At 42.4% G+C, this 26,496-nt stretch overlaps 1 protein-coding gene and 2 long non-coding RNA genes across 4 annotated transcripts in view; 2 read left to right on the top strand and 1 right to left on the bottom strand.

Annotated features, from left to right (window-relative positions):
- Positions 1 to 886: 886 nt before the first annotated feature.
- Positions 887 to 26,496, bottom strand: part of LOC111845645 (uncharacterized) — a 41,462-nt gene continuing 15,852 nt past the window's right edge. The window contains exons 1-6 of one of the 2 annotated variants that reach the window (XM_072716514.1): positions 21,962 to 22,628; positions 21,716 to 21,863; positions 20,812 to 20,921; positions 2,533 to 2,694; positions 2,345 to 2,434; positions 887 to 2,058 (exon numbers count right to left, since the gene is read on the bottom strand). In XM_072716514.1, the coding sequence (XP_072572615.1) occupies positions 1,729 to 2,058; positions 2,345 to 2,434; positions 2,533 to 2,694; positions 20,812 to 20,921; positions 21,716 to 21,860 (837 nt within the window). In that variant the 5' untranslated portion in view covers positions 21,861 to 21,863; positions 21,962 to 22,628 and the 3' untranslated portion in view covers positions 887 to 1,728. Of the gene's footprint in view, positions 2,059 to 2,344; positions 2,435 to 2,532; positions 2,695 to 20,811; positions 20,922 to 21,715; positions 21,864 to 21,961; positions 22,629 to 26,496 lie in introns of those variants that run through there. The other variant, XM_072716506.1, reaches the window with a different exon arrangement.
- Positions 10,441 to 14,198, top strand: LOC140592652 (uncharacterized). Its single transcript, XR_011993024.1, has 3 exons — positions 10,441 to 10,473; positions 10,591 to 10,671; positions 11,137 to 14,198. It is a non-coding gene; the product is annotated as an uncharacterized lncRNA (long non-coding RNA).
- On the top strand, positions 22,593 to 26,056 carry LOC111841794 (uncharacterized). Its single transcript, XR_011993019.1, has 5 exons — positions 22,593 to 23,405; positions 23,715 to 23,751; positions 23,885 to 24,040; positions 25,497 to 25,589; positions 25,725 to 26,056. It is a non-coding gene; the product is annotated as an uncharacterized lncRNA (long non-coding RNA).

The following is a 26,496-nucleotide window of genomic DNA, read 5'->3' as shown; positions in this document are numbered from 1 at the left end:
TAGATTTAAAAAAATATCCTGTGATACTGTAAGTGAGATACACACCTGAATACAATTGTGAAGATGCAAAGGGGATAACGTCAGAGCCACCAAGTCTTCTCTGCTGCGTGAGGTAACAGAATAATGTGAATACTTTCGTGTATTTACAAAATGTGAATATTTTAGTGCATTTTGTGCACTAAAACTGTCTTTGCATATGAGTCTACACACAAACATTGTGTACAGGTATTCTTTTTTAACAGAAAAATAAAGGGTCAAAGAGAGAAGGAAACAGACTAGAGTAGATATCCCCTTTCAAACAATCCCATGCACCCCCACCCCTTCATTTTTACTCATCCTTTTTGTTTCCACACTGTAAAACATTTCAAGTCTGTTAAACTTAGAAATGAAAGTTCACCTGCTGCCTTAAAAACATGAGTAAACTCAACTTGAAAATAACCATTGTTTCAACTCAAAAAGTTAAGTTATATAAATTAATCTAAATAAAGCATGTTCTTTGTCTCACCATTGTATTTCAAGTTGTCAAAGTTTATTTAAGTTATGATCATTTGTCGTTTAAACTTGAAAATCTATGTTAAAACAAGCAACTATGTTACATTATCCAGTCAAGAAAACTCACTGTATTTTGTCAATCAAGTACCCATTTCTGCAGCAGTTCAACTCACAATCTCAAGTTAACAATATTCATTTTAATTGCCATTTTAAGTTTAGAAGACTCATTTTTAAAAATTGTTTCAACTTAGATTTGTTTTCTTTATAAATGGCAAGTTCTTCCATTTCCTTAAATCTCATGATAAATCAAATTACAACTTTTGTTGAAAAATATACTTTTATTTGAATAAGAACAATGTAATACAAACTTTAACACTGTACATAGTGTGTGCAAACATAACTCAGTCTTTACATTTGCATCTCGCTATCCTGGCCTTCTCTCTTACTCTCTATCCCTCTCTCTACTTGCCTCACCTTCTCTCCCCCCTTACTCTCTATCCCTCTCTCTACTTGCCTCACACCATCTTTTTCAATCTCCCTTCCCTCACTCTCCCTCTTTTTCAAGACAAATTTTCAAATTGCCTCGTTGTAAGAAGAAGCAGTACTTAACATAGCATCCTTGTTTTAAAAACATGTAACATTGACAACTCCTGACCAACATTCAAACTACATTGTTTTAAAAGCAAAATAAGAACATGAAGATACATCACTGGCTCTGTGAAAGCAATATTTAACACCCTTTCTACATGCCTCACCTTCTGTCTTCCCCCTTACTCTCTATCCCTCTCTCTACTTGCCTCGCCTCCTCTCCCCCCTTACTCTCTATCCCTCTCTCTACTTGCCTCACCTTCTCTCCCCCATACTCTCTATCCCTCTCTCTACTTGCCTCACATTCTCTCCACCCTTACTCTCTATTTGCCTCACCTTCTGTCTCCCCCCTTACTCTCTATCCTTCTCTCTACTTGCCTCACCTTCTCTCCCCCCTTACTCTCTATCCCTCTCTCTACTTACCTCACCTTCTCTTCCCCCTTACTCTCTATCCCTCTCTTCTTGCCTCACCTTCTGTCTCCCCCCTTACTCTCTATCCCTCTCTCTACTTACCTCACCTTCTCTCCCCCTTATTCTCTATCCCTCTCTCTACTTGCCTAAAAATACATCACTGGCTCTGTGGAAGCAATATTTAACATTGCAGTGTGACCATTTCCTCCTCCCAGTTTGAGATGTGCAGTCAGCAGTCTATACACAATTCCGCAGCAGTCTGTTTCTAAGTCCATGTATCCTAGCAGAGCACTGGTTGGGTTTTATCTTCATGATGACTCTTTGCATAAATTCAAATGAGTACTTCATACTGCGAGGGTATTCCAGATTAAGGCAGTAGATGGTGCCCATTAGCATAGCAAAACCAGTAGGCACATCTCTGAGGCCGTGAAGAATGATCTTCTCCTCTACCACTACAGCCACACTGAAGATTTCAAGAGGAAAAGCATCATGCAAAGTGCCTTCATGTCCGATCAGAAGTCCTACCCGCATCCCCTTCATGATGATATCCAGGGTTTCACCATGAACCTAAAACAAATGGGCAGATTTAAACTTACATTTTATGCTATCAAGTAAATACTATACAGCTGAGATCAAGATATGCACAGTAAAATGACTCTGGATAGAATTCAAATTGACTAATGGCCACATGTTCTTTTGATTTGGTGCAGAGCACAATTTGGACTGCACTGCGAAATAATGCATAAAATCAACTCACATAATTAAGATATTATAATTATCATATTTCAGTCATAGAATAGCACTGAATCCAGTATTATCAGTGTCTTATCAATGTGGAAATAAATTTCCTTACATCACACATCCTGATTATCTCAGAAGTATCCTCTGAGAAAAAATGCGGAAGACCAAGTAGGGCAGCTGTTCTTCTGTTCTGGTTTGTATCCTATGTACAGTACAAGTACAGACAAATACAAATCATTACATTACTTAGGCTGACAACCTCCGTTTAGTACACATTGACAAGTTTATTTCTATACATGCCTCCTTATGAAGACACTGTAGAATACTGCTAAGGGTCAGCCTCCTGCTTGATGTAACACCAGCTTTGTACAGTTCTAAGAGACTTGGCACCAAGTCATCTAGCCCATCCAGGAATGACTGCAGCAGGTCTGTAGTGACGATTCTTTGGAACTCCGTACTTATCTGAAAGACAAATAAGACAGCAAAAATTAAAGTATATTTATGACACCTACAAATTACAAGCAATCTGATAACATTAATGTTTAAATAAACAAATATAGCATGTCATCGTAATTCACCGTAATACCGTGGATGTCTTACAGTAGTTGGCACTGGTTACCTGTCTCTCATTAAACAATGCAGGCCACGTGTCCATGACTACAGTGATAGGTGGCTCATCACCAATGATTTCCTTTCTTCGCTGAGAGAATGTTGCCATCATCAGTTCATCAAGGAGCTGCAAATTTGGAGCACTCTTCTGCACCTCTAAGAGCATGGTCATCCTATTCTCCTCTGATTTCACTACACTTTGTCCTTCTGGTGGATCTGGCAAGTAGTGTATCTCTCCCTTCTTTGACTTTTTGATTGCCTTGCTATTTGTCTGTCCCCTCTTTCTCTTATTTACAAGGACTTCAGGGCATCCAGTTGCCATCAACCTCTGACGGTAATTTCCCATCTTGAATTTTAGGCTGAATACCCAGCAATACCATCCTTTGGCAGAACCCGGCTCCCTCAGACAAGGATGCTTTGCCACAAGAACTGTGACTACACTTTCATATTGGTGCTTACTTGGATAGGCAGTGATTTTGGATATGACATCTGCTAGTTTGTCCAGTATTTCACTTTTAACACCCTTGGAGATGACCATCAATGTTCCATCCTTGGCAAAGGCATCATTTGCTACGCTCAGCTGTAGTTCAACATCATGCGAGAAATTTGGAATAGCAAAAGGATTAGGCCATTCCACTGGTGAAGCACTACTTGCGGAACTCAAGCTTGCTGTTTCTGATGTTGAATCAGAAATTCGTTCAGGAAAGGTGAACAAATCTTTCAGTGTTTCTCGATCAGTTGGAAGGTCTTTAATGTCTGTCAAATTGCAGAGCTGATTTCCAAAGTCAGGATCTTCAAACTGTAGAATGAAGTTTCCTCGCAAACCCAGACTTATGCGTAGCACATCACATAACTCCTTCACTGACTCAGGAACACTTTCTAGGGCAGGGGTCTCAAACTCCGGTCCTGGAGAGCTACTATCCAGTAGGTTTTCTGTCCCACTTGGCTTCTGATGAGCCACACCTGGCCCTGGTATTTACCTGAGAACAGGTGTGGCTCATCAGAAGCTGGGTAGGATAGAAAACCTACTGGATAGTAGCTCTCCAGGACCGGAGTTGGAGACCCCTGCTCTAGGGTGACACGTCGTATTTCTTCTTCTGACACAATAACGCGGAGAAGCATCTTGGAGGCATCAAAAACTAACACAGTGACGAAACACACTTTACAGTTACAGTGGAAAAATACAAATTACATCCTATCTGAAAGCAGATGAAAAACAATAAAAGCAGGTAGGTGCACGAAATTGTACTATACAAGTAAAAAAAGTGCATGTCTGCAGTAAAAGTATTGTGATTTTATCAGCAGTGACTTACTGAACAGTTGCTGGGGTGTAATAATAATGGAAGTTAAAAACAGAAATTTTAAGAATTAAAACAGTAAAAATAAAAGGGTTTTATAAAATGAGCATGGGTATTTGTACTTTCAGAACTTTCAGAACCCCTTCCTTAATCAGACTATACCTTATTGTGTCATGAATGTCCTCAGAGTTATAAGCAGCTTTCCTTTAACAAGGTATGCGGCCAGGGGTAAGAAGTCATTCAGCTTGTCAGGATCAATGACCACAGTTACTGCAGGGTCTTTTTTGGTGAGCTGGTAACACCTGAGATGCTCTAAGAAACCAGCTGTGAACAGTTCAATAATGAAAGATACATTGCCATCCACTAAACAGATCTCAAGTACTCTCCCAAAATCAGGCAGTCCACTTGTGTGTCCTACTGAGAGTACCATTCCTTTTGAATACTTTGTCCCATTTAAATAAACAGTGGAGGTGAGTGAAACAGAGTCCAGACCTTCAAACATGTCCCATATAGCCACTCTGATAGCAACATCTAAGATTCCCACAGATACAAGAGATACCCGGCCAGTTTCGCTGCTTAGTTTAAAAATACTTGGCATCTCCAAATAATATGCCAACATTAGTTGATGTCTCAATGCCAAAGTGTGCAGAATATTTTTGAAACTACCAGCATCACGAACCACCTTTTTAAAGAAAGAATGTTTAGCCTCAAATCTTATTGTCCAAAATTCAATTAAGGGACCAAATTTCTTGATTAACTCTGGATAGTGTTCAATATAATGGTGTTTAGGGCGCAATTTAGTACACGGAAAAACTTCTAAAAGTAACTGTCGGTGGTCAGAGATTTTGGATTGTAGGTAGCACAGGGTTTCTGTTGTGAATAAGTGGCTGGATAACAATTCAACAATGTCCTTTAATTCAAGGATTATATGCCAAGTTTTTTCACCCTCTGGAATGCAGTGGCCTATAGATCCATATCTTTGAAAGTTTGGTTGAATTATCTGAGGTCTGTTACCTTTGTCATAGAATTCAAAGGGGAATGTTGAGATTCTATAATTAAGGTAATGCAATGTAAAGTACTTCTTAGCAATTAGATCTGGCATATGCAGAGTTCTACAGGTACAATTCCTTCCAGTGCATCATGTAGAAAATCAGGTGGAAATCCTTTTGCAGCATGAAAGTGGGTCAGTCTGTTTAAAGGACAGTCTTTCTTCACACCATCAACACAAGACACATCAGTTTGCTTAAGCACATTAACAGCTTCATCATACAACGCTGGTGTTCTCAAAGTGAAAAAACCACTTCTGACATCATACTGCTGAATATCTACAGGATTTGCCAAACAAAATCTGCAAAATTTGTTAACATTAAAACACTCTTGAAATCCAGCAAGTGAGTGCGCACCCAAGTTGTCTGCAGACACGCACAAAACTGTCCCTTTAACATTAAAGCCAATACTCTGAACAAACACACCTTCTTTCTCAAGAAGCTCAAGATCCCTTATCAGAGGCTCCAGAACCTTGTTGTAACCATATTCTTTAATCTGTAGTTTTGCATAATACAGCTAAATATATTGATGTTAACGTTGATCTAAATTTTGTGGGCAAATTGGCTATCACCCAATATATACCACAAACTTTGTGCTTCTTTTTTGAACTACCTAAAGGATTACAAATTTCAAAATCATCAATATATAGTTCAAGAGCTATACTTAATTCTTCAGATAGCAGTTTATTTTCTTTAAAGTACTGTCCATCTTGAAATGAACTGTAATGACCTTCCTGTTGATTGGATCTCCTTAGTGTTTGAATTACCTCATTTCTTTCCAACAGTTTACTCAGCAAATCTAAAATTGGTACATAAACAAAAGTGTGTTTTTTTTCTTGTGCATTTAAGACATACTCAACTGGATCAATAACAGTAAAGTTCTTTCTATAAAATGACTGCCTTTTGCGCTCTGTGCCAAGAGGCCCCTTCCTGGAGAGCAATTTGAGTGGGTTCAAAGTATGTATTTCTTCAGTCAATAAAGTAACAACAGAATCATCCACTATACAATTATTGTCTTTCAAAACTGTATCAATGACAGTCTTTATATTTTGATGTGCAAATTCTCCAATGCAAAATAACTCATCAATTATTTCCTGTACTGCTGAATTTGAAACATGTAAAAGTGCTTGCATGCGGAGAAATAAAGAACCCAACTGACTATGAATGGCATCTCCATTTTCTAGCCTAGGTTCAGCTTCGGGTAAAAAATCACATACAAGTAAATTTTCAGTGTCTGAAACAAAATCGTCTTCTGCTAAACTTTCCAAAAGTGTGCTGTTCACCAAAAGCTTTGTTCTGAAATTTTCTAAGGTGGAAGACTTATGATTGCGACTTCTGTGAGCAGTGAATGTTGACAGCACGCTAGACTTAAAAAAGCAAACTTGGAATGGACATTTAACAACTTTTTTGTTTCTTAAATGAATCTTCAGGTGAGTGAAGTATTTGTTAATGTCACTTGGCTCCAAGAAGGTACATGTCACGTCCCGATGTGTGCCACGCCCCCCTCATTACCTCGTGTTCTTCCCTGATGGATCTCACCTGTTGCTCGTTTCCCTCAGCTTGTCTAGTGTATTTAGTCCTTGTCAGAGTCAGTCATCCCCAGATCAGTCATTGTTATGTTACGTGTCGTTGCTTCCTGTTTGCCCTCGTCCTTATTAAAAGTCCTGTTTCCCCGAACCTCCGGCTCCGTGCGCCTGCTTACCCGCTCGCTCACCGTGGATCGTGACAGAATGACTGATCTCCCAACCAAGCTCAGCGCTGTCGGGAGGGACCTCTCGACCGACGAAGAGGTGATCCACTGGACCAACATGCTGGAACTTCAGGGGGATCCAGTGGCCCACCCGTTAGTGGAGAAATGTTGGAGGCTCATGAGAAAGAGGGATGAGATCGGTGAGGAGCAGCTGCAGGCGAAGGTGGGAAGACACCTACAGTAGCTGAGGGAGAGAGCGCCCCCCGACTCACCGCCTGCCTCCTTCCCCGTCGCTAGCAAGACGGCAAGGGCTCCAACCTCCACCAAACAGCGCAAGACTGAGCTTGAAGCGGCTTCGGCCGCTCACCCCCGCCGCTCCGGAAGGAAGCGGCGAAAGCCTCGCAGAGCGCAGCATGAGGGAGAGACAACGCTCTTCCTGGGTGCCTGCTCCCTAATGCCCGCGGCAACGCCTGCTGCTGCCGCCTCTCTGCCCGCGGCACCGCCTGACCCGCCTGTCCTGCCTGCTCCGGACCTGTCCGATCCGGACCTGCCGGCCACGCCGCCTGCTGCCTCCGCCGACCTGCCCGCGGCTGCGCTGCCTGCTGCTGCCGCCGATCTGCCTGCAGCACCGCCTGTTGCTGCTGCCGCTGATCTGCCTGCAGCACCGTCTGCTGCAGCGGCCGCCGATCTGCCTGCAGCACCGTCTGCTGCAGCTGCCGCGATGCCAGCGGCACAGCCTGACCCGCCTGTCCTGCTTGACCCGCCTGTCCTGCCTACTTTGCCTGCAGTCCCTGCAGCTGCCACCGCTCTGTCTGCGGCACTGCCGGAGGTGGCCGCGGATGCGCCCCCTGCTGGCCGCGTGATGGCGGCACCCGCCGCGGCGCCCCCTGCTGGCCGCGTGATGGCGGCACCCGCCGAGGCGCCCCCTGCTGGCCGCGTGATGGTGGCACCCGCCGTGGCGCCCCCTGCTGGCCGCGTGATGCTGGCACCCGCCGTGGCGCCCCCTGCTGGTCTCACGTCAGAGGCACCCACCAAGGTGCTCCCACCTGAACTGCCTGTCTCGCCTGTCCTGCCCGCGGCCCTGCCTGTGGCCGCCTCTCCAGTCCTGCCCGCGGCCCTGGCTGCCCCGCCTGCGGCCACGCCCGCGGCTCTGGCTGCCCCGCCTGCGGCCACGCCCGCGGCTCCGGCTGCCCCGCCTGTTGCCTCCTTAGAGGCCCTGACTCTTTTCCGCCCGGCACTGTCCTCCCTCCTGACTCCCTCGCCCTTACCCCGGCAAGGCCAACGCCCCCCAGGACCCCGCCTTTCGGTGTCCCGTAAGGGACAGGGACATAGGCGTCGGGCCCGGGTCCCGCCCGCCCTGCCCCCTGGTTCGCCCGTTCGGCCCCTGGCTGTGGCTCGGGGTCGGCGGTCCCCTCCGGGTCCCCCCCTGGATCCTCGGTGCTGGTCCTCGGTCCCGCCTCCGGGCCCCCCTGCTCCGGCTGAGCGTCGGACGGCGCCTTCGCCGGCTCCAGCTGCGTCTCCGCCTGCCGCGGCTTCCCCCTCCTGCCTGCCTTCACTGGTGTTCCCTCCTGCTCCCTCCGTGTCCCCTCCGTCACTCCCTTGTCCCGTTCCCTTAGCCCCTGGGTGTCTCCCTTCCTGGTTTGTCTGTCCGCCTTCCCTGTCTTGTGTCGTGTCTTGTCTTTCTTCTCATCCCTGTTGTTGTTCTGCGTCTCCGTTCTGTTCCCTGTTTTTGGTTGACGTTCTGCTTTGTTTTCCAGGTCCTGTTTTCCCGTTTTGTCTCGTCCGTCGCCTCTCCTCTGGCGCGCCCGGTGTGCGCGCCTTTGGGGGGGGGTTCTGTCACGTCCCGCTCTGTACTATCCCGATGTGTGCCACGCCCCCCTCATTACCTCGTGTTCTTCCCTGATGGATCTCACCTGTTGCTCGTTTCCCTCAGCTTGTCTAGTGTATTTAGTCCTTGTCAGAGTCAGTCATCCCCAGATCAGTCATTGTTATGTTACGTGTCGTTGCTTCCTGTTTGCCCTCGTCCTTATTAAAAGTCCTGTTTCCCCGAACCTCCGGCTCCATGCGCCTGCTTACCCGCTCGCTCTTCACTTCATGAAAGACCCTGCTTGACGAAATCCGAAAGAAGAAACAAAAAATAAACTGGCAGTACATTATCACTTTAAAATGATTAGGTTAATCAAAATTTAATTTAAGCAAAAATATGCTCATACTATAAATTACTGTGATCGCTCTTAAACAGATGTTTTGCAAAACTAACATTTGAAAAATGAAAAAGCAAGTAAAAACTTAAGTTGGTTATGTTCGGACCTAAATACCCGGGAGTAATTAGCCTCGACTTAAAAGAAAAACGGAAGGTGTTTGTGCAACCGGCCCCTGAAATTTTATTAGCTAACGCTTACTTGCAAGATAACATGGTGCTCAGACATATTTTGTTCTATTTTTTATTCCAGTAATGTTACAAGCATTTAGGGAATTTGTACTTTTTGTATTTTTAAAGATAATCTGAAAACATGCCTGCCTACTTAAAATAATCGCGAAATGCTTTAGTGGTTTATTAAACTACTTTACCGTTTGAGGGAATGAATGAGCTATGACTATCTTTCCCTTTTCAAAACAACAAAAAACCACGACATTATTTCAATGCTAATCAACACAAACTCAAGAACAGAATTTTAAGAAAAAAAATATGCAGACTCACCTCCTGCCAACGTTCTTTCTCCGCAGAGAAACTTAACGCACCCTAACTCACTAAAAGATTTATTGTTCAGTTGCTCTTTGCCCGCCTCTTTTCGTGGACCGTTATCAAAAACACGCGTTTTCTTGACGTTACGCCTCCCCTTACTTTTTAAGCTTAAAACTTACAGACATGAGTTAAGTTAACATTGAAATCACTGACAAAAATCAGAAGCAGTCAAAACAATTGATTATTTTAAGTTTAAGTTGAAAATGTATAAACTTGAGTTCAATATCCAAAACTTTTCAAGGCAATTGGAGTTAAAAAAATTAAATAAGTTCTTGTAGCTTAATTGGGCTGTAATGTTTTACAGTGCAGTAACAATTATTACAGAAGTGGATGACTATGAAGGTAAAACAGTAGCAAAACTCGAGAGCTTGCTAATTTGAATGTGAGAACTTGTAAAATTAATATTTGTATTTGTAAGTTGAAATTTATACTCACAGCTCTGATGTGAAAAGCTGCATCTATCAATTTGCACACACAGACAATACTCAGAACACCTGTGTTTTGAATTCGAAGTTGCAGATTAATAGTTACAAATGTGTAAAGTGTCATTCGCATAAACAAAATGACAGGCACAATTGTGTACTACACATTTATCTTTGCGCTTTACTTCAGTTTCGCTGTACAACCACAAGTCGGCACTCACAACCTCTCAGATCTGGCAGTACAACCTCAAATCCTAGCGCTTTGACTTTTGCTACTCTTTTTGCGATATTCCTGTAGCAAAACTCACTCGTGCACTTGTAAATGCAAACTTGAGAGAGCAGAGTCGGGGGCGGGGCTGGGGTGGGAATAAAGTCATTTTATTGGTCGATGCCTTACCAATGAACAACGCCAGCCACAATGCAAACATTTGTATGTATATGTATCAGCTATTTTTTTAAAACGATTGGAAAATATTTTTATGAAATGTCATTAGTTTTACTGGTTTTTATATATCAGTAAAAGCGCAGCAATGTCGTTACTACACAGAGCAGCTCGCGCCATTTCGGTGGTGGTGGTGGTCGTCGTCGTTGTCGATCGATCGCGATGGCTGAATCGAACAATCCGAAGGTAAGTTTTTATTTTTTAATATTTTTCTATACATTCAGGATTGTTAGTCAGAGACTGTTATATATAACTGCAAAGTTAAAATATATAAGTGCCTTCTCATGTATTTTTAGTTAATTAAATTGTTAAATAAATGTACATAGTACAATAATTGCCTAAATGTTTATTATGTTTATGAAAATGACAGTTTTTACAATGCATTAAGCATGTTTTTCAAGATAACATGAAAGATTCTGAAAAATAAGAAAAATATCTGCATTTTAATGATCAGTGTTTTTAAACATCCCACCGTGAGTACTGATAAAAAATACAAGACAAGATACTTCGTGACCAACCTTTTTGTAATAGAATCATTACACTGTACCATTCGTGTGGGGTGGGTCACTTCTTGCTAATAATTAAATTTATTGTTATTATTATTGTTGTTGTCGCATTTAATGTAAATGCACTTAAGTTTTCTTTTTACAGGAGCAGATTTCAGAAATAGAAAGTGCTGTAAGGAATCTGCTTAGCTGCATCCAAAAGCATAGCAATCCTCAAGCACAGGGGAATTCCAACAGTTCTCCCATCGTGGCACCTCAACCTGGTACCAGTGCTTCCTTTGGGGTTGGCCAGGCTGTCAGTAGGCCAAACACAGTTCAACAAGAAATGCAAAGGTAAGGAATTGTGTACCCAAAGCCCCCTTCTTAGTCAAGTGTTCATATTTATATACTTTTTTTTAATTATGGGGGAAAATTTTTAACATTTTTATATATTTGTGTTCTATCACATGCAAGGTTGCAATTCAAGGTTCAGTAATGTCTTTTTATTTCTGTTGATAAGCAATCTGTTGGTGTGATGTGGTAAAGATGTAAGCTAGTAATCAATAGTTGCAGGAAAGAACCCCAATAGGGCCCATCCATGATCTGTCATCAAAAGACAAATTCAGTGTTTGCAAACAGTATATATAGTAAAAACACTGAGATTTAATAGTCAGAGCACGAGATGAAACTTGTCTTTTATAGCATGCAGCCTTAGCAATTTCTATTTCTTTTGCTTCAACTACCCCAAACAGCTCTTTGACAGCTGATATATGATCTTTGCATATATGTAGTGGAAACTTTAGCAAGTGGGTCTTCAAAATGATCAAAAATGTCTATTGCCTCACTAAGCAGTTGATCAGTTACTTCTGAATGTCTCTGGAGTGCCACTGCCATCTGATTTTTCAAACTGACCAGCAATGAAGTTTGGTAATGTTGCACTCCAGTTACAATGTCATTGACTGCGCTCTGCAGGAGGAAGGCAAATAAATCCTCTACAAGTCTCATAGACCCAATTCCTACAAAATTCTTCAAGGAAATTGCACCGCAGATTAGCAATACCCTGTTAAATGTGTTAAACTCATCTCTTAAGCTTGGATATGTTTCAAACCTTTTAAAATGGCTGTTATTAGACCCGTCCTAAAGAAACCAAATCTTGAACCTAGTGTTTTAGGAGACTATAGACCGATCTCAAATCTTCCTTTCATTTCAAAGATAATGGAAAAGGTTGTAGTTCGTCAGTTGTCTTCTTTCCTACAAAAAAATAATACTAATGAATTATATCAGTCTGGCTTTAGACCAAACCATAGCACAGAAACTGCTCTAGTCAAAGTAATGAAAGATTTACTTATGGCTTCTGACCGTGGCTTTATATCGCTGTTGGTATTATTAGATTTAACGGCAGCATTTGATACTGTGGACCATAATATCCTCTTGGACCGGTTAGAAGGTGTAGTTGGCATTACAGGGACAGCACTCTCTTGGTTCCGCTCATATTTAACTGATTGCTATCAGTATGCACATGTGAACAACGAATCATCCAAGGCCACCAAAGTCACATACGGTGTCCCACAGAGATCAGTATTGGGCCCACTACTGTTTACCCTATACATGCTACCGCTTGGTAACATTATTAGAAATCATGGTGTTGGGTTTCATTGTTATGCAGATGATACACAGTTAACCCTGATGATACATCACTCCTATCTCGGTTAGAAGATTGTCTGTTAGATATCCGGTGCTGGATGGCAAAAAAATTCCTAATGTTAAACATAGAAAAAACAGAAGTACTGGTGATTGGTCCCAAGGCTGCAAGAAATAAGTTTCACCACCTCAGCATTAGTGGTCTTCCTACACAACCTAACACAGTGGTTAGAAATCTTGGTCTTCTAGTAGATTCAGATCTATGTTTTGATGCTCACATAAGAAGTATTACTAGAACTGCGTTTTATCATTTACGAAACATAGCCAAGCTTCGTAAGATGCTCTCACTTCGTGATGCAGAAAAATTAATACATGCCTTCGTAACTTCCAGACTGGACTACTGTAATGCCCTCCTTTCTGGTCGCCCGTGTGGTTCCTTACATAAACTTCAGCTGGTACAGAATGCAGCAGCCAGAGTTCTCACAAACACTAAAATCTTGATCAATCACACCAGTCTTATCCTCCCTTCATTGGTTACCAGTTAAGTCTCGGATTGACTATAAAATACTGCTATTAACCTATAAAGCACTGAATGGCCTTGCACCAGAATACCTTAGTGATCTGCTGACCACATACAATCCCCCACGCTTGCTTCAATCTCAAGGTGCGGGATATTTGTTAGTACCTAGGGTAGAAAGAGCTACGGCAGGCTGCAGAGCTTTCTCCGATAGAGCTCATCAGCTGTGGAACGGTCTTCCACCGGATGTGCGGGTTTCAGGCTCACTCTCAATATTCAAGTCTAGACTAAAAACACACCTATTTAGTTTAGCTTATAGGGACACTAGTTCTAGCTCTAGCTAGCTTCTCACTCCCAGTTAAACCTATAGTGTGAGGTGTAGAGCTGGGTGGGGATCGGTGCCATTGGCTTTGGATAAACTGAATTGACAGTGCTATCACTTTAGCTTCACAATTGCTTGTGGGATTGGAGTGCTGACATTTCAGGGACTCCCCATGTCTGCATTCCCACCTGCCTCTCCCTCCTACTTATGCTGCCATAGCCATATTTGCCGGAGCATTGCACTTCATATTGCATTCATCTACCTTTTAGCACTGCCTATAGTCTCCCTTACTTTGACTAATTGCATTTATTTCCCCTACTTCTCCTGGGGGGTGCTGCCTGGAGACCTCAATCTATCAAGATGTCCAGCACACCCTGCTACATGTGACGTCGCCTCTAGCAATGACGTCCGTGCATCCAGCTCGCCGTTCTGCCTGTGTCATCTTCCTTGTATGACCCTCTCCCTGCCTTCAGGCTGCCTGGCGATTGGAGCGAGCGGTGGCACCGGCTTGCCATCTCCCCCCTGCTCCCCGTTTGTGTTTCAGATTTAACTGTATTTGACTCTTCCTGCCGGCCCCTGGAGGATGGGCTCCCCTTTTGAGTCTGGTCCCTCCCAAGGTTTCTTCCTTCTAGGGAGTTTTTCCTTGCCACTGTCGCCTATGGCTTACTCACTGGGGGCTTTGGGTGGGGATGCTGTAAAGCGCTTTGAGACAATGTAATGTTATGATGATGCGCTATACAAAAATAAATTGTTGTTGTTGTTGTAAAAAAGTAATGTAATAAACCTTTCCAACAGCAGTATCGTATAATCATTATATGAACTAAGCAATATCTCTGCAATATAAAAGTCAGCCCAAAAAAGTTTTGCTGCCACCATTTATACAATGCAAAGTAATGTAGATATTATTTTAATATATTTCTAACTAATAGCATACACCGATGAACCAATTCGTTTAACAGAATAAAACACATCTTTCACTTGCAGGTGGGCCCTTGGGCACTGAGGAGCCCCCTCCCCCCAGGAGGAGGGAGGTTGTGGTAGTGGGGGATTCAATTATTAGGGGAGTAGACAGTTATGTGTGTTCGTGTGATAGAGGGTCCCGTACGGTGTCTTGCCTGCCTGGTGCACAGGTAGGAGACCTTCCAGATCGTGTGGACAAGCTTTTGGCCCCAGCTGGGGTGGATCCAGTTGTCATGGTGCATGTTGGCACCAACGACATAGGCAAGGGTAGAAGGGCTGTTCTGCAGGATAAATTTATATAAGTCGCCAATAAGCTTAGAAGCAGAACGTCCATGGTGGTATTCTCTGAAATACTCCCCGTGCCACATGCAAGTCAGGCTAAGTTAGCTGAGATAAGGAGATTAAATGCATGGCTAAAAGGATGGTGTAGGAAAGAGGGGTTTAGGTTTATGGGGCACTGGAGGACCTTCTGGAACAGGTGGGACCTGTTCAAGACAGATGGGTTACATCTGAACCAGAGGGGAACAAATGTACTGGGAAGGCGTATGTGTAGAGTAGTTGAGGAATGTTTAAACTAGGGACTAGGGGGGCAGGGAGGTTAGTTAAGTATGTAAGTGGGGGGAAACGGAAAGCCCCAAAAAAATCACATTATAAGTGGGCACCGTAATAGGCCTACCCTTTGTTGTCTGTATTTAAACACCAGGAGTATTAGGAATAAAATTCATGATTTAGAGGCTTTTATCTCATCGGACTCTTATGATATTATAGGAATAACTGAAACGTGGTTGAGAGCAAAGGATGGACAAGAATATAATATGGATGGTTACACGTTGTTCCGTAAAGACCGTATAGGTAAGAAGGGAGGTGGTGTTGCAGTATATGTAAAGGAAAACTTGCAGGCAAGGGAGCTTACTGATATAAGTAAAACTACGGAAGCTATATGGGTAAAATTAGATGCTAAAAACTCAAATAGCCTAATTGTTGGTGTTTGTTACAGAGCACCTAATGTAGCTGCCAAGGAAAGCGGATTGTTATACAGTGATATTAGGATTATGAGCAATAAAAATGATGTGGTAGTTATGGGGGATTTTAATCTACCGTGGATGCAGTGGGACATTGTCGCTGGCTCTTCTGAAAATGAACTGGAGATGGTGGAATTAGTACAGGATTGATTTTTTTACCAAGTTTGTTAACACCCCTACCAGGGGAGATGCCATTCTTGATCTTGTTTTCTCTAATAACCAGGACAGGATTGGTAAATTAGACGTTTTAGAACCACTTGACAGTAGCGATCATAACATGGTTAAATTTGAGGTTAAGTTTAGTGCCCGAAGAGCAAAATCCAAATCAAAAATATATAATGTTAGGAAGGCTAACTTCAATTGTATGAGATTAAAACTAGAAATTGTGAACTGGATGGAGTTAAATAACAAAACTGTTGAAGAGGCATGGGAATTTTTTAAAAGCACATTATTGCAAGTGCAAGAGGACTTCATACCTGTTTCCAGCAAGTATAAATCTAGGAAATTGCAACCTAGGTGGTTTACTAGGGAAATAAAGTATAAAGTAAGGAGGAAAAGGGCTTTGTTCCAGAAATGGAAAATAACTGATGATAACAGAATAAAGCAAGAGTATCTAAATCTACAGGCTGAGTTAAAAAATGACATTAGACGAGCTAAAAGGAATGTCGAAAGGAAGATTGCATTGGAGGCTAAGGATGACGTTAAAAGTTCATTTCAAACATAATCAATAACATGTTCTGTTTTCATCAGATACATGGCTAATGCTACCCAAAACTGAACTACAATGAATAATTTACACAATAACTATGCTACGTAACAAGCTTGGAAACTTACTTGCTTAGATTGATGTAGTGTTTTATCTGGTTCATGGGTTATAAGTGCTACTTCTTCGGTGGAAGCAGACGGACTGCCGTCGAGAGCTGAAACGTTGTGGCCTTGAGTATAATCGTCGTTCGAACTGCCATCCGGCAATGCGTGAATTGGTTCACTTGTTGGAGTTAATTCACATGCCTCAGAATCAGGTTGAATGCTATATGCATCAAAATTTCCAAAATACCTTTCTCCTGGTTGAATTCGAGAGGTTCTAGGTGTACATGGACGTACACTGTCCTTCGTAGTTTCATCTGCTATTTGATGTCCACTTGACCTGATGCATTTGCGACTGAGAAATTGCAAAGAATGGCTCCGTTTGACATGATAGTAAAAAGAGTTGTACACTCTGTATTCCTGAGTGCAACAATCGATTCCGCAAATTACTCGAGAATTCGGGCTATGACTATGTACAGTATTTATATGATTCAACAGTCCTCTTAATGTCACTGCCACAAAACGGCAGCAGATAAAGCACCGCCAAATCATTTTAGTACGAAAACATACTGCCAACAAAAATACCCCTACACCTAAGTACCCAGAACAGCACTAAAAGGACAACCATAAGATTGACGCTTAAAATATAGTGGCAGAAGATTACAATACTTACAAAAATAGATATATCGGAGAAATCCCTGAATGTTCTCACCTGTTGCCTGTTCCGTTTGCCTAGTGTTTTGTATTTAGTCCGAGTCTCAGTCTGTCTTCCCCAAATCCGTCATTGTAGTGTCTGTGGATGTTCGTGCCTGTTTACCCTCCGTTTCGAATAAAACCCTGTTTGCCCGACTTCACGGCTTCGCTCACCTGCTTTCCGGCTCGCCCGCCCCGCGAAACCTGACAGAATGATGGATCTCAAAAACTCACCTCCGCGGATCGAGGAACAACGCCTCGGACTGCTCAGCAAAGTATTGTACTGGCTGAACCTGCCAGAGGTCCGTGAGGACCCTGAACTATGGGACCTAGCCAGCAAGAGCGGGATCCTCCTTCAGGAGATGACGTGCGTGAAAATCTCCGGCAGCTGGTGGAAGGGCTGACAGAAAGGTGGCTCCAACCGCTCGCTCTCTCCGGAGCTTCCCCGTCGCAACAACCCAGCCAAAGCCGGAGAAAAAAAAAGAGGCGCAAGGGGAAAGGACTGGAGGAGACCCCGACCGTTTCCCTGGGGGCTTGCTCACTCCTTCCAGCCTCTCTCCCCGCTGAATATTCGGAGAAGGCTCTCCTGAGACCAACGTCAGCAGGAACGTCAGGCTTTGCCAGCGGCACCACCTGTCCTGCCTGACCCGCCTGTCCTGCCTGACTCGCCTGTTCTGCCTGCAGTCCCTGCAGCTGCCACCGCTCTGCCTGCGGCACTGCCCGAGGTGGCCGTGGATGCACCCCCTGCCGGCCGCGTGATGGCGGCGCCCGCCGGGGTGCCCCCTGCTGGCCAGGAACTGAGGGTGCCCGCTGCAGCTCCACCCGAGGGCCCGGCTTCGCCTCCGCCTGCAGCGGAGGAAGCCGCTCTGCCCGAGGCGCCCCCTGCTGGCCATGTGAGGATGGTGCCCGCCGAGGCGCCCCCTGCTGGCCGCACGCTCAAAGCGCCTGCCGAGGCACCCCCTGCTGGCCACACGCCCAAGGTGCCTGCCGAGGCGCCCCCTGCTGGCCAAGTGATGACGGCGCCCACCGAGGCGCCCCCTGCTGGTCACATGCCCGCGACCCTGCCTGAGGCCGCCTCTGTCCTGAATGTTCTCACCTGTTGCCTGTTCCATTTGCCTAGTCTTTTGTATTTAGTCCGAGTCTCAGTCCGTCTTTCCCAGATCCGTCATTGTAGTGTCTGTGGATGTTCGTGCCTGTTTACCCTCCGTTTCGAATAAAACCGTTTGCCCGACTTCACGGCTTCGCTCACCTGTTTTCCGGCTCACCCGCCCCGCGAAACCTGACAGGTGGGAAACGGGGTTAAAATTGTTAGGAGTTCATGCTTAGATATAACAGTGTAGGATAAATAAATAAATTTAATTTAATTTTAAAAAATAATTTAAATTACTAATCATTAACCAAATTATCTTATTTTAAAGTTTCTGTGTAAATATTAATCACCTTTCTTAACTTAAAAATGTAAGAGTTAAAATAGAACAGTGCTGATGAATTGTTGGAATCGCTCTTCTTGATCGGAGCGGAGCGGGAACGTCCGTTAACCTACGAGTTTGGAAAAACTGGCTCGAGCTCATCATACAGCGCAAAGGTTTGTGCAATTATTAAATAAAAAGGTATTTTTAGTCATTATTTATTGGGAAAAAAAATTAAGCGTAATTAAAAACACAATTACTTTAGTAGCTAGCGCTTATTTTGTATATTTGCAGCTTGTAAATGCAACTAAGATTATGGCTAATCTTGCTAAACTTTGTTAGTTAACTTGACTTAGCGTTTCTGCAAGTGTATACTGTTAGATTTGTAGTAAGTTTTTTCCAAACTTTTGGAGCTTGACTAAAAGTTAGCTCTCTGAACATTATTTTTCAGATGTCAATTATGGAACAACTTGATGGAGCATCAAGGGCTACCTTACAAGGTAAAATGTAATTCAATTTCCATGTACACTCAAAAAAATTATATGTTGGCATTACTTAACTTTTTTATGTCAACAGGTTCCACGTAACTGAGTTAAGTTGCCTTTAAGAAAGAATATTTATTTCAGTGAACTTAAGTTAATTACATAAAGTTAATGTAATTTTGTTTAGTTCAATCAACGTAACATTCATGATTTTGTATTAATCTATTTAGTTAATTAAGTTCAATTACTCTGAAGTTTATATTGTTACGTTTAACCCCCTGGGGTCTGAGGCCTCTTTTCCACTTTCGGGGTAGTCTGACATGCCTTGACATTTCAAAATATTTCACCTATCTAAAAACATTTATCCCAAACTGTTACATGTGCTTTTATTCAGCACAAACTCAGCACCAATAATCTGAGACCACTTAGAATGTTATTATTCTATTTTTTGTTCAAATCAACTTTAAACATATGCTTTTCAAAAACCTATTTTCAGACATGCTGATAAATTGTAAAAAATCACATTATAGACATTTCTAGGTAAGACTTTTGAGCTCTGAAGCTTATAGACACAGGGGTTGGCTACACATAGGTGAAAGAGACATTCTGAAATTTTATGTGGTTTGATTACTAAAGTGTTAGAACTTTGGAGTGACACTCTTTTTCTCAAAGTCAGTGGCCTGCACAATGAACATTGATGAGATAAGTGTCCTCACACCTGTAGTAGTTTGCATACTGTCAATGGTCCATTAGTCTGGAATGTCACTGCACCCCACACCCATCACTTTGGAAAGGCAGTTTGAAACGCAAGAAAAGTACGCAGTATAAATAGAGGTGCCATAGATCTTACCTAAATCTGTTATTGGAACTATTAGTTCAAAAATTGGTCAGAATAGTGAGAATGCTGAACATATGTCACGGTCGGGCAGAAGGCGATCCGGGAAGCAGGGATACGGAGGCAGGAAGTAGGACAAATGGGGTTTATTGGAGAAAGACGGGACCGGGGAAGCACAACAGGTAACATTAATGAAAAGTCTGGGGAAGACTGACTCAGACGAGGACTAAATACAAAAGACTAGCCAGACATAACAGGACACAGGTGATCACAATCAGGGCTGAACACGAGGTAACGAGGTGGGCGTGGCACACAGTAGGAGCGGACGAGCGGGGCGTGACAACATAGGCTGTTAGGCCCCTATAAAAGAAAAGCAACTGCTGTGTGGCCATAGGAAGTTTTTCACTACTCCCCAATGAACTTTTTCCACTCTGATAAAGCTTTTTTGTAAGATGACGTAGTATCCCGATCGTGAATAGCATCCTGCAGGACTTCTGTCTGAAGTATGGACAGAAGTGTTGCAATGCATTTTGGATAGGTCAGATTAAATGTATAGTAATATGCCAGCACGTAGAGCACACCGGTGTCGATGTTTTCTTTTTGAAAAGTTGTCACAGGAGTAGACCCAATGGCCAGCATGCAGTTGCTATCACAAACAATTAAAACAGTAGTGAAGACTGGTCTTCGCTGAAGGTAAGTGTTTGGGTTTTCTGTGGGCTACAACATAGAAAGTACAGAGTTGTTCTGTCAGGAAATGCTGAATTTAAATCAGATGTTACGTCTTTTTGACTTTTTAACGATTTAAGATTTTATCATTGCATTTGCAATCCAATTTACAAATTGGGCAAGACCACCTCTATTACAACAGAAGTCCTTAAGCAAAATTCCTTTAAATGATTAATGATTCAGATGAACTTCATAGATGAGGCCTAAAGCATTCCTTATATTCACATTTATATTTATTCATTTATCTGAGTGACCTGCATTCAGTGATTACAGGTAAATACCACCTGAAGAAGCTTAGTGTAAAGTGGTCTAAAACACAATGTCAGAAGTGGGAATTGACCATGGGTCTCTTGATAGCCAAGTGCTTTAACCATTAGGTTACTGCCACCCTCATCTAAATACCACATTAAAATAATAGATTTTTTACCTCAAGAACATACACAAGTGCCTCACTCGGATTCCTCATTTTCTTAGGCGGTGCCACAGGTGATGGAAACATTTCAGGCAGGGCCTTCATCATGGTAATAGATTGTGTCACTGTTTGAGAAATACATTAAAAATCTCATTTTACATTATTTTGCTGTGATGTTGGTCAGTCTTACAAAAAGCTGGAAATGCAGAGGTGTGTGAACTGTTGTTACTAAAGAATGATCAACATAATACAGTGGTACCTCGGTGTACAAACTTAATTCATTCCAGAAGGCAGTTCAATTTTAGAAAAGTTTGAATTCCGAGGACCTGTTTCCCATAAAAAATAGTGTAAAAGTAAATAAAATGTTCCCGACTCCTAAATATAAATGTATTTAACCTTTCTGTGTGTTGTGTTGTGAATTGTGACTATGGCCACTTAAGAAAGGCAGCAAAACAAAAATACTGTGCTGAGATCAGTTAGTGGATTGTTACGGGTTAGAGCGAGAGAACCAGACTACATATGTAAGTCTCAATAAAGTGTCACTGCTGTGGAAGACACCAACAAACAAAAGTTCTCAGTCATACAAGTTCTTTTCAGGTCAGAAAAAATGGTTCAAACTCTGAAATTACTGCTGTAAACAGAGGACAAATTTGGTCAAAAAAAAAAAAAAGTGTTTGACCTCCGAATTGTACGAGTTCTGGAGTGTTCATAGCCAAGGTACCACTGAATTCACATATATATTTTCAATCTCTGGTCTAGGTCAAAGGCTCTAAAATAATTTCTGAACTACCTCAACACAGTTTTGCTATTATGTAAACTCTGAGTACACAGACCTGCAGCCTCTGATTACCTGACTCAGTGTATCAGCAGCTGTAACAATAACAACAACAGAAGTAGTATATTCTGAAAAGAATCAAACCTTTGTCCTGTGTTGTCGGTGGTCTCAAAACCTTTTTAAAGACCCCGTAGAACTGAGCTTTCCCATAAAAGCTCTCCCAGCGGGTCTTTAGTTCACAGATAAAGTTAGGGTTACATTTGTCAAGGATGCGACGAAGTTCATCCATTACCTGGCAAAAGAAAAAAACAACAACACAAAATTAGTAAGTTAATTAAATTATAAAATTATAGTTAGGAACACAGTTATAAAGCATACATATATACTTACTAGGGGTGGAGCCGAACCCGAATACGGTATTCGGAAAGGCACAAATAATGTGTTTTTTACGAATACTTATTTCGAACAAATACTTTAAAAAATATTTGTATTCGGGAACAAGAAAAACTTTATATCAAAAAGCTGCGTTTCCTCTTGAGACCGCAGTGCATGCCCGGATGAGTGAGTGAGTGAGTGAGTTCGAGAGTCGGGGGGGGGAGTAAAAGAGGTGACTGACACAGGCTGCTCCACACAGCAACAGAGAAGGCTCGGCTGAGTGAAAAAAGACTTAACTGTATCACTATTTTTGTTGAATAGATTTTTGTACCTTAACTGGGTTCCGGAGGCAGTTTATAACTTTCGGGAAGCGGAGTTTGATCGGGAGATTATTCCATTACGCTGCATTATTGACGTCTGCAGTCAGGTGTTCTCATGTTCGCTCTGTTTACGTAGCTCTGTTAGCTCGGTAATTTAGACAATAGGCTGTTGACAGAGTAACGTTAACGTTTGGTTAAAAAGGTTAAAACAATGCTTGTGTAGTTGTGTCGAATTGTATGCACTTGTAGGAGTTATATGGTACGTTTAAGTTACTCTGTCTACTGCATATCCATAATTATTATAATGGATATAATTTAAGAATACTTACACTATAACGTAAATTAGAAGTGCAACGCAAAAAAACTGGATTTTTACGCTAATTTTGAATTTTACTCGAATACGAATACAAATACTTTTCCCCCCTCAACAAATACAAATACAGATACAAATACCGGCTGCTTTGCACACCCCTAATACTTACATGATCTATTTCTCTGAAACAAGGGTATGCTTGCAGTATGTTAGTTGGCCTGTTCAGGTCTTTTAGGGTGTCAGAGTTGATAAGGGCTCTACGGGCCTCAAACTCAAGGTCAAGTAGCTGAGCAACAGCCTCCTTGTTAGGTTTTTGTTTTTTATACATTTCTTGCAGTGTTCTGTAATGTCTTGCTTGACTCTGCAGACTATCAGTGTCACAATAGCCTCCAAGATCTTCAGCATTGTCAACAATTTCTGTTTTTTGAAAAGCAATAATGTCAGTTTGCTGTCCAAATAATATTACACTAAACACTAATATATCACTAAAAATCCTAAAAAATACTGCATTTACCACCAGTTGGACTCCTGGGATCCGATAATGGTGTACTGCTTCATTTTTTTAAATTATTTACATTTCCATATGACTTGCTTGACAAAATGATTGAAAGTCACAGTACGCAACAGTTAAGAGATGCTCAAGAGTCATGGGTCAATTCAGGATGGTTTGTATTTTAAAGCAAATGATTTCTTCTCAGAGGAGCTGAGGATTTCTGTGTGCTTATACGTTGATGACTTTGAAGTGTGCAACCCTCTTGGGACATCAAGGAAAAAGCACAAGTTATGTGCAGTCTACTGGATTTTGGGTAATGTACCATCAGATAAGGTACAACATTGTCTTCAATTTTTCTTGCAATTTTATGCAAAACAGAAGACGTGAAGACATACGGATTTGAGAAAATCTTGCGACCTCTGCAAGATCTCCAAACTTTGAAACAGCAAGGTGTGTATGGGAACATTCCTTAAAGGGACAGTAAAATGTGTTGTGGCTGATAATCTTGCCACACATTCCATGGCTGGATTCATTGAGAAGTTTTCAGGCGAGTACTGTTGTCGATTTTGTACAGCTTCTCGTGCAAATTCTCAGACCACTGAAGTGAAGGGAGGTGAATTCAAAGTTTGGACTGCAGAAGAGCACCATATTACATGTGAAACTTGCTACAGAGAAAGAGGTAAATGTCATGGGTGTAAAAAAAAACATGTGTTTTCAGTGAAAACCTTAGCTACTTTAATGTTACAACAGGCTATCCTCCTGATTTGTCTCCCTCTCTTTTTTTGTTTTGTTTTGTTTGGAAATTGTACCAGGTATCTGCGGAATTCAGCAGGATTACAACAATTCCTTTGTTGTCCAAATTCATGGGTCAGCTTGATCATTTCTCCTCCCAGCTCCTCAAAAATTTCAAAAAGAAAGGAGGAGCAGCCGCACAGAAGATCACAGACATCCTGTCAGTTTTGGATCAGGTATGTTCTCTAAATTCATCATCAATTCTCATAATTCCCTCTCCTGGAGCCGACACCTTATCGTGGTGGAGGGGTTTGTGTGTTCCAATGATCCCAGGAGCCAAGTTGCCCGGGGCTTTATGCCCCTGGTAGGGTCACCCAAGGCAAACAGGTCCTGGGTGAGGAACCAGACGAAGTGCGGCTCACAAGACCCCTTATGATGAGTTATAACATGGATCCACGATTTCCCTTGCCCGGACGCGGGTCACCGGGGCCCCCCCCCTGGAGCCAGGCCTGGGGGTGGGGCTCGATGGCGAGCACCTAGTGGCCAGGCCTGCACCCATGGGGCCTGGTCGGGCACAGCCCGAACAAGGCACGTGGGTCCCCCCTCCAATGGGCTCAAAACCTGTAGGAGGGGCCATAGGGGTCGGGTGCAGTGCGAGTTGGACAATGGCCGAAGGCAGGGACCTTGGCGATCTGATCCTCGGCTGCAGAAGCTAGCTCTAGGGACATGGAATGTCACCTCTCTGGTGGGGAAGGAGCCTGAGCTGGTGCGCGAGCCCGACTAGATGTAGTTGGGCTCACCTCAACACATGGCCTGGGCTCTGGAACCAGTCTCCTCGAAGGGGGTTGGACCCTCTTCCACTCTGGAGTTGCTCACGGGGAGAGGCGCCGAGCTGGGGTTGGTATACTTATTGCCCCCTGGCTGGGCGCCTGAACATTGGGGTTTACCGCGGTGGACGAGAGGGTAACCTCCCTTCGCCTTCGGGTGGGGGGACGGGTCCTGACTGTTGTTTGCGCTTATGCACCAAACAGCAGTTCAGAATACCCACCCTTTTTGGAGTTCTTGGAAGGGGTGTTGGAGAGCGCTCCTCCCGGGGACTCTCTTGTTCTGCTGGGGGACTTCAATGCTCACATGGGCAATGACAGTGAGACCTGGAGGGGTGTGATTGGGAGGAATGGCCCCCCGATCTGACCCCAAGTGGTGTTTTATTATTGGACTTCTGTGCCCGTCACGGATTGTCCATAATGAACACCATGTTCACTCAGATAAGCAGAAGCTAATGGATGGATGGATTCTCATAACTCATAATAGGCCAAACATATTTCATCCAAATATAATTATTTTGTTATTTTTAACTCATCCTTCATTCAATCTTTTTTATATTAAAATTATGGATTAAAAGTTAAAGGTAAATTTTCGTTCTTAGGCTCCAAATATCATGATTTTTTTTATTTTGAAGTATCAATGACTTTCCGCCTCTTATACTTTAACAGAGCTGTTTTTGCAACTACAATTAGAACAGCTCAGACGTTCAAGGTAATTGTGTACCCCATACAGTGCTTCTGATTTGGGACCATTGGTTGATGGACACACTTGACTTTCGTAAAATACAGCAGTGGGATAATCTGCGTAATGCTACTTAAATTTAAGATGTACAGCAAAAAGTACTAATACTCATTTCATTTTGATTAGAGCATCACCATTGAAAAAAAGCGTGAATGCATCCTGAAAGCCTTAGTGGTCTACCTAAATGAAGATCCTTCAAACCTAGTGAAGGAGTACATGGTAAGCTATTTACATTCTTTTTTTAAGAAAATTTTTGTATTTTTCTCTAAAACCAGTTCCTGTTTTTACCCTTGATCTGTTGGTAATTGTTTTATTTTGTACTTATTATTTGTACTTGTCTTTCGTTATTTTTAGGACGCTGAACATGATGAAGCCCAAATTTTGATGAGCAACACCACTCTCGGAATCTGTACCATAAAACATGAAGGGGCAGATGTTGCAGACCCATACGAAGATGTTGGTGTCATCATCGAAGGCATCCAAGTACTTGACAACTTGGACAATGTAGCTAATGCATGTTCCATGATGGTTGGTCTAATTTATGCATTAAACTTGGCTTACCCCCAGGTGTACTTTATACTGTTAAAGAAGGCTATTGTTCTTTTAATAGTATTAACTTACTACAATAAGTTAAAATTTTAAGATAACAATTATTTTGAAAAGTAAAGACAGCATGTAGATTTTGAAAAACATTTTATTGTTGGAAAAACAATAGAAAGTGTTCATTGTAAAACATTGTAAAAATGTTATTTAATAAACACAATGAAACAAACTTTTTTCTTCTCTCTTTTTAAGTCAAACAATTTTCTATAGAACAAAAAGTCACTGCCTGGGGGTGTATAAACATTTAGCATTGTTAATTGGACGTTTTCAATTTTCCTTGAAATTAACACATATCTCCCTTCTTTATCTCTTGTTTCTGAGGTCAATTCAAATGCATCTTTTTGAGAGAATATGATGGTAACCCCTCTTCTATGACCTGCTTTGTAGGATGAGTAAAATACTTTTAAGAATCCCATTCTTTTTCATTTTTCATGTTCGGTAGAATTAAAATCTATAGATCTGTAGATGATGCTGTCAACATGGCCCTTCACGTAATCCTCCACACCTTGACTTCCCAGGAACA

This window comes from Paramormyrops kingsleyae, chromosome 1 (assembly GCF_048594095.1).
Source record: "Paramormyrops kingsleyae isolate MSU_618 chromosome 1, PKINGS_0.4, whole genome shotgun sequence".
Taxonomy (NCBI): domain Eukaryota; kingdom Metazoa; phylum Chordata; class Actinopteri; order Osteoglossiformes; family Mormyridae; genus Paramormyrops; species Paramormyrops kingsleyae.
Note: the sequence above shows the minus strand (reverse complement) of the source record. Positions and strands in the feature narration are given on the sequence as shown.